An 11,608-nucleotide genomic window follows, 5' to 3' on the forward strand; every position below is an offset into this window, starting at 1 on the left:
AAAAGGAAGCGGAATTTAAAGAAAAAAGCATCGCACAACAAGAACCGGTACTTACACCCCGCGCCCGAGCATTTCAAATCTTTTACCACCACAGGGGAACGTAAAGTCGTCTACACAAAAGCCCAACGAACGCGCCTACCAATGGGAGTAGCAGTGTCTACGATGGCCCAGCGCGGTAGTTAAGGAGATAGAACTAGCAGATCCAGGTGAGGAGTCTAAACCAGTTTTTATTGCTCAAGAACTCACCAAGACAGAAGAAGCTACACTTAAGATGCTTCTTAAAGAATTCAAGGACATATTTGCTTGGACATACCCTAATATGAAGGGTGTTCCACCCAATGTGGTGCAACACACAATTCCAATGATTAGCACTGATAAACCAGTCCAGCAACGTCCCTACCCAATGAATCCTAAGTATGCAAAGATTGTACAAGAGGAAATTGAAAAGCTTATAAAATGTGGATTCATATACCCTATTGAGCAGCCAGAATGGGTTTATCCGATAGTCATTGTACCAAAGAAGAATGGGAAACTTAGAGTGTGCGTTGATCTCAAAAAGGTTAATGCAGCCACCAGAAGAGATCATTACCCCTTGCCGTATTCGGAACATGTGCTTGAAAGAGTTGCAGGCAAGGAGGCTTATAGCTTTTTAGACGGGTACTCTGGTTATAATCAGATCACAAATACAGTAGAGAGGACCAAGCTAAAACAGCTTTTATAATGGAGTTTGGAGTGTTTGCCTTTCGCGTCATGGCCTTTGGCTTAATCAATGCACCTGCAACATTCCAACGATTGATAAACACAGCCTTTAAGGAATATCTAAGGGACTTTTGTGAAGCCTTCTTAGATGATCTTTGTGTTCATTCCTCTTGGGATGAGCACTTGATGTGTTTATGAAAAGTATTTGAAAGGTGTAGATTATATCGCATCTCATTGAATCCTTTCAAATGCCAATTCTGGGTTAAACATGGAGTTATTCTAGGGCATATAGTGTCCAAAAATGGGATTTCCATCGACGAAAGTAAAATCAAGGTCATTCTGGAATTGCCCCCACCCACCAACTATAAGGGAGTCCAATGCTTTATGAGCCATGTTGGTTATTATCAAAGGTTTATTTTATTCTTCGCTGAGATAGCTCGACCATTGTACAAGCTTCTCATCGAATTTATTTGGACCGAAGATTGTGACCGTGCATATGAGTTATTAAAGAAGGTCCTAGCGAGACGAGTGCTCCAATTTTGTGAATGCCTAACTGGGATTTAATCTTCCATGTGCATATTGATGCATCAAACTTTGCTATTGGGTGTGTACTAACTCAACCTGGAGAACATAAACTAGACTACCCCATTAGCTTTGCCAGTTGCCAGTTGAACGATGCTGAAATGAACTACACCACTACGGAGCGAGAAGGGTTGGCAATGATATATGCAGTAAAGAAATTTTGTTATTACCTTCTTGCCACCCAAGTTTGTTTTCTATGTGGATCATCAAGCATTGTTGTATATGGTGAATAAACCATGCTCCACACACACAGGAAGAATCACACGATGGTTGTTGATTCTTCTTGAGTTTGATTTCACTGTTGTTGTGTGAGACCTGGAAAAAACATGTCATGGCTAATCATTTGTCTCGCATACCTAATGGTGAAGCTCCTACGGGAGTTGATGATGACTTACCTGATACTTCCTTGTTCATGGTGGAGACAATGCCTGAATGGAGTGAGAAGATTGTTAACTTCTTGGTTAATGGTTTTCCACCCAAAGAGCTTTGTAAAGATCTAGCTCGAAAGCTGATCAAGGAATGTGAACCCTATTGCCTAATGGTGGCTGGAACTCTTTATAAAAGAGGAAAGGATGACGTTCTTAGGCATTGTGCCCCCGAGAGGATGAAAATCTATATATTTTGCAAGAGGCACATATGGGCGTAGCCGATGGTCACTTTTCAGGAGACTTAACTGCGCGAAAGATATTGCAATCTGGGTATTGGTGGCCCACTATGTTCCAAGATGCATCACTTTTTGTGAAGGGTTGTGAGATGAATGCCAACGCTACAAGAGAAACCCCAGCGAAAAGATCAGATGCCCCTACATCCAATTAAAGTAAACCAACCGTTTGAAAAGTGGGGTTTAGACTTTGTAGGTCCAATTAGCCCAGCGGCCCGTTACACACAATCTCGCTATATTATTGTGGCCACCACTGACTATGTGACCAAATGGGCTGAAGCGAAAGCGACACGTAAGGCAGATGCAAGGACAACAGCCAAGTTCCTCTTGAAAATATAATCACATGCTTCGGTTGTCCTTTTGAACTTGTGAGCGACAATGGTACGCATTTTATAAATGAAGTGATTAAGGAGCTCACAACAGATTTCATGATATCCCATTATAAATCTACTCCTTATTATCCGCAAGCGAATGGCCAAGCCGAGAGTACCAACAAGACCTTAATCTCTATTCTGACAAAGACAGTTGAGGCTCATCGCATGGATTGGGATCTAAAGCTTGCGTCAGCTTTATGGGCCTATCGTACTGCGTACAAAGTGGCTATTAATCGCACACCATTCAAGATGGTATATGGCCAAGAAGCAGTCATGCCGTGGGAATTTGTCATTCCTAGTCTTCGTGTTGCTACTCAAGAGGGCTGGGATGGTAATCCCTTAGTAGAGCGTTTGTATATCCTTGAGCGGTTTGACGAAGAAAGACAATTGACGGTGTACAATGCCCTTGTAGAGAAGGATAAAAGAAAGAAATGGTTTGATCGTCACACCTGAAAAACAAGGACATCAAAGTAGGGGATAAAGTCCTGATGTATGGAGTGCGTAACGAAAAGAAGAAGCTAAAATATGTTGGTAAGGGACCGTACAAAGTATGTGAAATTACCCCGCAAGGTACCGTCCGAGTGGAGACTCTCGACAGAGTTGAAACCGTTGGATTCCTCAATGGGAGTAAATTCAAAAGATACTATGACCCCCAAGCCAAGAGGAATTACATGCAATCCATCAAAAGAAGGCATCTAAAGAACATGCTGAGCTTAAGAAGATACAAGCGAGAGTTGAAGCTAAAGAACGTCAGCAGCGTGTTAGACGCCAACGAGAGGCCAACTTGGGGATTACGCAAGCATTTTTCGAGGAGGCAGAGGAGGATTCACTAGAATCTAACCCACCTCTACGATACCCAATTGAGCTACATAGTCCTTACGGGAAGGTGCTATATAATGCATTTTTCGAGGAGGCAGAGGAGGATTCACTAGAATCTAACCCACCTCTACGATACCCAATTGAGCTACATAGTCCTTACGGGAAGGTGCTATATAATGCATTATTGGATACAGGAGCTCAACATAATTTTCTGTCATATGGAGTGTGGTGTCAACTTGGAAAACCACCCTTATCCAAGAGTACCATCCAAGTTAAGGGTATCAATAAGAAGAAAACCACTATCTCGGGAATTCTGCACACTCCTGTTGCCTATGACAAGAGGACTGTGGTTCAAAGCTTTTTGGTTATGCTGCTGATAGTACCATGGAGGGAACAGTAAACTTAGAGCGCAAATGGATGTTAGCCACCAAGTGCAATATTGATCGGGCAACCAAGTGAGTTACAACGCAAGAACCAGCTCTCAGCCTGACCACTCAGGGTCCCGCACCTAAGCTATCAACTCTGGACAAAACGCTAGATAAGGAAAAATCACAAAGTCAAGTGGCTACACCATCTTTGATTGTTTGCCACCCCTCTAACGCTTCAACGCCAAGAGTGGAGAGAGGCAGTGTGGTCCCCAAGGCTCCGCTTACTTTACCGAAGAGTACATACAAATGGGTCCCAAAAGCTTCGTTAACGGCTACCTCTACTGCTCAATCTCGTTCAGACAAGAAGCCTCGTAGTAGGAAAGCAGCTACCCGCCCTAGAAAAGGTAAGATAACATCACATTGGATTCCTAAAATATTATTAGCAGCCCAAGGGTACTACGAAGGGAATAACCAAAATTGGGTCCCTAAACATAAGCTAAATTCCTCTGCATTGCCTGTAAAATCTTGTAAGCCAAATGTTGCCACCCCAACGAAAATTCAAGACCGTGGTAAGGGAAAGGTAACGGAGTACTCCACACCACTTCTTCCAGAGCTAGTTTGGATTCCCAAACGATATCGATCAATACCACCTAGCTCAGGAAGGGGGGAGTCACAGGAAGCTTCTAGCTCCTCATGCCATTCACACGTTGATATAGAAGTTTCTGCATGCTCTACACCTACCCTTGTCAATACCCACCAAGAAACCAATGAGTCTACGTCTCCCCTTGTAAATGTATCGTCGGAAGCCATATCCTCCGTTCGTTCATGGGAGCGTACACTACCATCTCTGCAACTTGATGTGGCCACAAGGGTCATAAAAAGCTATCTGCCCACATCACCACCTATAACCCACTGGACAAATTGGTTCCAAGGGGCTACAACATCATTGCAAAAAAAATGATCTACCCAAGGAAGGGGAGAGCATGTACTCACGTTCGACATTCTATTGCTTCCTCCCTAACCTTCTCCCCCCTCTGACCATGTTACTTCCAAATTCGAGGGAATGTATATATATAGCTTCATACACAAAAAAGAAAAGAAAATAAAAAAAATAGTAAAAAGAGCAAGAGCACATTAAGAGGAGAGTTATCCGCACACAATTAGAAACAAGATTGACCTGTCTTCATGAACCTACTGATGCTATATCTGTGTTTGCAGATATGGCAGATGCATGAGCATCACACACTTCATCCACTCCCACCTTTGGTGAGAGGTATCATCTGTACACCTTTCTCAGATATTTCACATGTGCTATCCTGTAATTAAAACCGAATTGGGTCATATAGATGTACTAGCCAGCGAGGGAAATGTTGAGGAATTAGAATGGCTAATTCGCCTATTGACCACGACTGACCCCTACTCCGTAGAGAACGTATCCCCGATAGCCCAAGTCTTTACTTTTCCACATGATGACTATCCTCGCATAGTTACATTCTTGATGAGTCTATGTGGATGGGAGGACGAAGAAGATATATCTGACGATGAATGGATGGATGAGACTCATGGCACTACCGAGGCTGATTTTATTTATTTGGATGATGCGGATAGAGGCTTAGCCTTAGGGCTACAGCCAGAACTCTACAACATCCTCTTACCTTGATCCTCAGTATTAGTCTCTGGTGATTGGTTAGGTAGGTTAGTGTTTTCAAGTTGTTTCTAGTTTTGTGTCCTTAAACAAGTCCCTATTTTTTCCCACTGATGTGCCTCTCGAAGTATAGTGCTTGTTAGTTAATTGTACAAGTTGAAAAGTTTGAGGTGGGTTCGCTTTCATAGTCCTAGGACTGCCACAATGTTCATACTTGGATATCTACATCAAATTGCATTTCTCATCGAATCAAGGAGATCTCCAAAATACAGGTGTAATTCTTCCATGCCCACTCTGTTTCATTTTTACTATTCAATTAATTGCATGAACTATAATGCATGACCACAAGGAATTTGTCAAGCACTACTTAGTTTTTGAAGTTGCATAAGGTGTAAGTGTAAATCATTAATTGAGTTTAACCTTATTTTAGATATTCTTGGAAATGCATGATGTCTTTAGTTAACCTTGGAATATGGTTTTCTTAGGTCTAGGGTTAAAACCATATTAATGCTTAAACAATCTGGTCGTGTGTGCTGACCTCTAAGACATAGCTTCTACCCCTTTGTCGAAAAGATGTAGTCGAAAAGATGTAAGAACGCATGATAATTTGGGAGCAAAAATCCAAAGAGATAAATAAAAAATAAAAAAGAAAGGCCTACAAAAAATGGCAATGTATGTCTGTTATATGCTTTCATGTCGGCCTATCGCCCTATTGACACTTGGTAGGTGAGGAGTATTCCACTCCAGACCGATGCCCTGGGTTGGTAGGGGGTAGCCTTGCCTAAGGTAAGCTAGTAGATTCTTGGAGAAGGCCTTGTGGTAAACATGGCACCATGGTCGATGCTAGTTTTGCTTTAGGGAGGTCGCCATTGTTTGTAAAAATTGTCACCACGTGCATAAAAGAAATAAAAGCAAGAGACTCCTATGACTCTGATGTTTCTTGTGTCCTTAGGCTCTTGGGATTAGCTTGTTCTTAGAATAGACACATTGTGGTCATATGTTTATTTATTAAGCTTGGTAATTTTCCTTGACTTAGGCCAGTTGTAGACCTTGATTAACCTTCGACACCTTGCTAACTCTTGAATTACTTTCAATAGTTTTAAACTCCTGTTAATTTGCTACGCTAGCTCCTTAATGTGACCTCTTAAACTAGGTTCTCATGGCATACTTCCATTGTGGTCTAACATGCTTGATTTTATTTTTGATACACTCTATATCTTTTGAAGACCAAGCATGCTTTCACTCTACTTCCCTGTTTTGCAGATACAGTCTACCACAACAAACCCTGTCGAGCTTACCATACCATAGCTTCCGAGGACGAAATCTACATCAGCAAGGGGGGCATGTTAACCTATGGCGGACATTGAGACGTATTACTTTTTACGTCATATAATTATTTTACGTATTCTGAGTCATAGGCCGGGCTTGTCGGCACCACATGTAAAGGGTAAGGGGATTGGGTGATCTCGCTGATGAGAGGCGCACCTCGAATTTCATCAAGATAAGGGTTAGGATCTGCCAACCATGTGTGGGCGCCCATGTGTGAACGGCCAGGTCACATATAAAAGTCAAATGTAACCTAAAACCTCTCATTCTCTGAGTCTTGACAAGGAGTGCTCTTGCTTCATCTTCTCCATCTCCTTCTCCCTCCAGCGTGTGTGTGTGTGTGTGTGTGTGTGTGTGTGTGAGAGAGAGAGAGAGAGAGAGAGTGTGTGTGTGTGCAGCGATCGAGCATTGCGTGGTAGCACGGCAGCGGCGAGGCGGTAGAGCGGCGGCGGCAGCGGCGGCTCCTCCTTCATCGCGGCGCGAGAATCCTTCACGACGACGGCGGTCTGAGTGGTGAGTGACACACCATTGCTCCCTGTTTTGAGCTTGCTGGTTTCTTGGTTGTGTGCTTGCAGCCATTCGTGGCTCGCACACGGTGCTTGGCAAGTCCCTGGCTCCGACACGTGTGGCAAGAGTGCACAAGGCTTAAAACTGAGATTTGAAGCTACAACAATCAAATCCTGCTTTGTTAACAGAAAGTTGCCTCTACGAATTGTGTGATTAGTGCTAATTACATTGATGTTTTAATCCCACTAGGGTCAATCAATTAAATCCCACTAGGGTCATTCAACAATAACCATACGTCATTATGTCAACAATGCACATAGGGCAATGTTATAATGAGGATTAGTGAGAAAGTGGGAAAGAATTTTACTAAAGTAATGAGAGCTACTCATCTATATTTTTGACATAAACGTCTCTCTCATACTTCTCATTAAGACCATTGTATCCAAACATTATGTTCATAGCATCCTCGTATTTGTGAATGATGAAAGGTCACATAGTGAACCAGTGCTAACATTAATATAGTGAGGGTGAGTATAAATTGTGACTCCCTTGTAAAGATGTGCTTTGGTGGGTGCGCGTGTGTGTGTGTGTGTGTGTGCGCGCGCGTGCATGCACGTGCGTGTGCGTGCGCATGCGTGTGTCTCTATGTGTGTGTATGAGCATGTTGCATGCATGTGTGGTGTGTGTGTATGTGTGTGCACGCGCATCCATGCGCATGCGTGTCTCTATGTGCATGTTGCATGCATGCATGGTGTGTGAAGGGAGCATGTGCACAACTTTGTGCACCCACGTACTTTTGCGTGTACATGTGGGGGGGGTAATAGGGGGTAGGGGGTTGAGAGAGAGAGAGAGAGAGGTATGACAACACATCAATTGTTTTATGCATGAAATTTTTAACTCTTTTGTGCGTTCGCACCTCACACAAGTGTTTTAACTATTCTTGAAGGATTCTGAGAAAATTCCCAAATGATTGTCATTGTTGACATGAAGACTTCCTCATTCAAGGCAATCAACAAATGCAATCCATTGTGTGTGTGTGTGTGTGTGTGTGTGTGTGTGTGTGTGCACCCACACTCATGTGTGTTCATGATTGCACAAGTGTGGCTGTGATGAGAATCGTGGATTCCCATTCCACTTACTCAAGGGTTGATCTTTATTAGAATGATGCATACTCCTTGGTGGGAGGACAGCTGCCCACCAATGATTCTATGAGAAAGAAAGGAACAAAGAAATGTCAACAAAAAGAAAGATGACAAGCAAAATATAAAAACAAAATGTACTAGTAATGTACTCAAGGGATCAAAAGGAGAGGTGCTATTTTGTCTTGGTAAATTTTTTCCTTTGGTGTTTGGTACAAGGTTGAGCTTGCCTCTTGCAATCCTTTTTGTGCCACAATAAAGTATTATAACTTTACCCTTGCCTTTTGCAACAACCTTTTGGCTATGGAGTTCAAGCTCCTTGTTCTCTTTGTTTCCATTACCCTACTCTTTCATCACCAAGGTGGTCATTGACTCCCAAGAAACTTCTATGCAATTGCTAAGTACCTCTTTTTTTTTGGGTTTTTGGGTTTTTTTTTTATGTAAAATTGTGTGTGTTTCTTTGATAATTTTCCCATTTCAATTGATTTTTGGATTGATTGTGCAGGTTGCAGCCAGCAGGCATCATATGGAGAGCAAATTCATCTGGTACAGATTTGATAAACAAGCTCTTGTAGGCTTGTTGATGCATAAGATTGCTTAGATTAAGAGAGAATCACAGCTTCATTTATCTTTGAATGCAGGACCAAGAGGGGGTCAAAATTGAGAAAAATACAGAAGGGAGTGTGGTGAGGCTCTCCAACGGCACAGAGCTAGAAGTTTTTCCGATGCATAGCAAGCAATATGATTATGGGATTGTTTTGAATGCAACTAAGAGGAGGCAACTGTCGCCCTTTCAGCTGTGCTCTGTCTGCAAGTGTTGTGATGACACACAAACTGTTTGCCTGCTGAGTGCTTGCTGCTTCTCCATTGTTTGCGACGCCCCTAACCAGCCTTTTGGTGTCTGCTCTCTCTCCCCCTCTGCCTGCAACTGCATGTCTTGCCCATAATGAGGTTTAATGTTGCCCATAATGAGGTTTAGGGTTTATCTTGCCAAAAAAACGCACCATAAACAAGCTTTTAGGGTTGAAGTCTATCTGTATGTACCCCACTTTGAAGAACCATTCAATCCAATCCTTTGTGCCTCTCTTTGAAGATTTTGTAATTTCTCTCTCTTTGAAGATTTTGTCTCCAAGGGGGCATTAGGACGCGCGATCTGGCCGGCTTTATCTGATTGGTGGCAGAATCATGTCTGGCCAAAATTCATTACAGGGCAGCGGTGATCAAGTGAATTGGCATCCTTGTGTGGGTGCAGGTGTCTCAATCCCCCCAAATCATATTTGTGTCTCCTGCTTTCAAAGACTAACACAAATGCAGGCAAGATCATGTGTATTTCAAGCAACAATGGAACTCAATTATAACACGTCCACACATTCAATGGTCTAACTTACCAACCAATTCAAATCCTTACTAGCAAAGTAAAAGAGCATTTACAAACTCAAACAAGCTATTGGTGGTAACAAAAACCAAAAAGTGCATACTTTAAGCCACAGAGGTGAGCTTACAAGAGTTTTAGTAGTAAGTGCAAGTGAAGAAAATGGGAGCATTGCTAGGCTACTAGTGTTTCTAGTGCCACTATATGTTTCAGTCCCTTCTGGACATTTGCTTCAGGAGACATTGGTCGCTTCCAGAGACCTTCGACGCTCTTCTTCTCCTTCCTGTTTCGTAGGCCTCTTGCACCCAAATTGTTGTTCTGTGACTTTGGCTAGTTGTCTAGGTGTCTTGCTCTCCTTCCAGGTTCACCTCATCAATAGATCCACTCTCATCAAAATCATCATCCTCATCGCACTCACCTGCTGAGTGTATTGAGCTAGTCAATCTCTTTCATAGCTACAAAATCTTGGCATTCACTACTTACAACACTACTTACAAAGCCATGCAAGGAAAACCACCAAGAACCAAGACTGATTGTGCCTAGTAGGATGCCATCTAAGTTGCATCATTTATATGTCTTGCTTGACAAAGTATTGCTAACTTTTTCGCTTTGATCATTGATTCACCATGGATCTACATCACTTCATAAGACTTTTGAGCAAAGACCTCTTCACAGCCTTGAGCTGCCTAAGTCCACTCCACCATACCTTTGTGAAGACATGCGTGAATGTTGTTGGCTGAGAAGAGATAGGGGAATCTCCTAAGGACATGCGTTTCTGGCCACAATGGTTGAGCTTATTTGGCATCCAGGAACGTGGACATCCTGCAATAGATGTGATGTATATTGGATAGATATGAATGATAAGGGATGTGAATGAATGATATGGGATGTGAATGAATGTGATGCACCATGCATGGCAATCTGCATTTGTCCTCTAACAACAGATTGTGTAACTTGGCACAATACAACAGATTGTGTAACTGGGCACAATTCTAACAACGTTTAGGCAGAAGCTTCCAACCATGTGATTGGTGGAGTCGTGTTGCTCCAAATTCTTTGAAAGGTCTGTAATAGAATGCAATTTTGATGGACCGAATAGATTTCATGGTGGGACAGATGTAGGTGCATGACAAAGAAGGAACGAAATTACCTTGCTTGGAAAGATATTACTCTCCTATTCTTTCTCAAAGAAAAGGGGGTCGACATCTAATTGGTTCTAACATCTCTTTCGAAACTTGTGGCACCTCCAGAAGTATTACCAAGATGGAAGGAAGCCATAAAGGTATTACAAAGGCAGAAGGCACTTTCGACATACTCAATACCCCTGAATACTTTCAGCTTGTATGATAATTCAAAGGTGAGCTATGCAGTTCGCAGACAAGGGCACAAGGTTTGAACTGCTATACCTAAGCCTGCAATGTGCTTCGAATTCTCTCCGTCACATCATATTGTGGTTAAGATGTGGATAATGCACTTCGAATACATCATAGGCAGGTGTATAAAGCACAAGAAGGTTTTCATTCAAACATGTATTTGCAAGTCACAAACCTTCCCTCCTTTAGGAGTCTTCTAAGGATTGTCTGTCACAACCATCCTACCACTCTCTGAGACCTGCACCCCAGTCCCAAAATGTGCATACTAACATGCAAGGCAAATATCTCATATAGATTACACAAACTGTGTCCATATTTTGCTCTCATACAACAATGTACTATCACTACCTTTTCATATAAAAAAAGGTCAAAATCATCACACCAAGCCAACAAGCATAGCGATCAAGTATAGAGGACGGGAGGGGTGTGGCTAGCATTAATGATTTTTTTTACTAGGTAGGATAAGATTAACAACAAAGACCATCCAATCAAAGCTCACACTAACGCTCAACCATACGAGTGTGAACACTCAACAATACAAGATTCTACACCAGGACTAATGAAGGCACCACACCATTTGTCAATGTGTCCCAACTGATTGTTTTGAAAGTAGCAAAAAATCATAACCAAAAAAAATAAAGATTCCAACCCCACATCAGCATGCCAAATCATAGATTTAATGCTCCCCCCACTCGACCTCCGTAGAGTAGAGTCTTCATATCCTGCTCTGTCTCCAGTCTGAT

The 11,608-nt window shown here is 42.4% G+C and overlaps 1 protein-coding gene across 1 annotated transcript; it reads left to right on the top strand.

Moving 5' to 3' along the window:
• Positions 1–8,299: 8,299 nt before the first annotated feature.
• On the top strand, positions 8,300–11,505 carry LOC147615255 (uncharacterized). Its single transcript, XM_086779330.1, has 3 exons — positions 8,300–8,481; positions 8,626–8,666; positions 8,762–11,505. Exons 1-3 carry the CDS (start codon positions 8,424–8,426, stop codon positions 9,065–9,067), a joined length of 405 nt encoding a protein of 134 aa, XP_086635456.1. The 5' UTR covers positions 8,300–8,423; the 3' UTR covers positions 9,068–11,505.
• The last annotated feature ends 103 nt before the right edge of the window (positions 11,506–11,608 follow it).

Source organism: Cibotium barometz, chromosome 40, assembly GCF_041138505.1.
Source record: "Cibotium barometz isolate CiBa-2024 chromosome 40, ASM4113850v1, whole genome shotgun sequence".
Classification (NCBI taxonomy): domain Eukaryota; kingdom Viridiplantae; phylum Streptophyta; class Polypodiopsida; order Cyatheales; family Cibotiaceae; genus Cibotium; species Cibotium barometz.

Excerpts from the sequence above, each read along its gene's own strand:
- LOC147615255 (XM_086779330.1), top strand. The coding sequence starts at position 8,424 with ATGGAGTTCAAGCTCCTTGTTCTCTTTGTTTCCATTACCCTACTCTTT. Across the intron at positions 8,482-8,625 it reads CCTACTCTTTCATCACCAAG|GTTGCAGCCAGCAGGCATCA; the intron begins GTGGTCATTGAC and ends TTGATTGTGCAG. Across the intron at positions 8,667-8,761 it reads ATGGAGAGCAAATTCATCTG|GACCAAGAGGGGGTCAAAAT; the intron begins GTACAGATTTGA and ends CTTTGAATGCAG.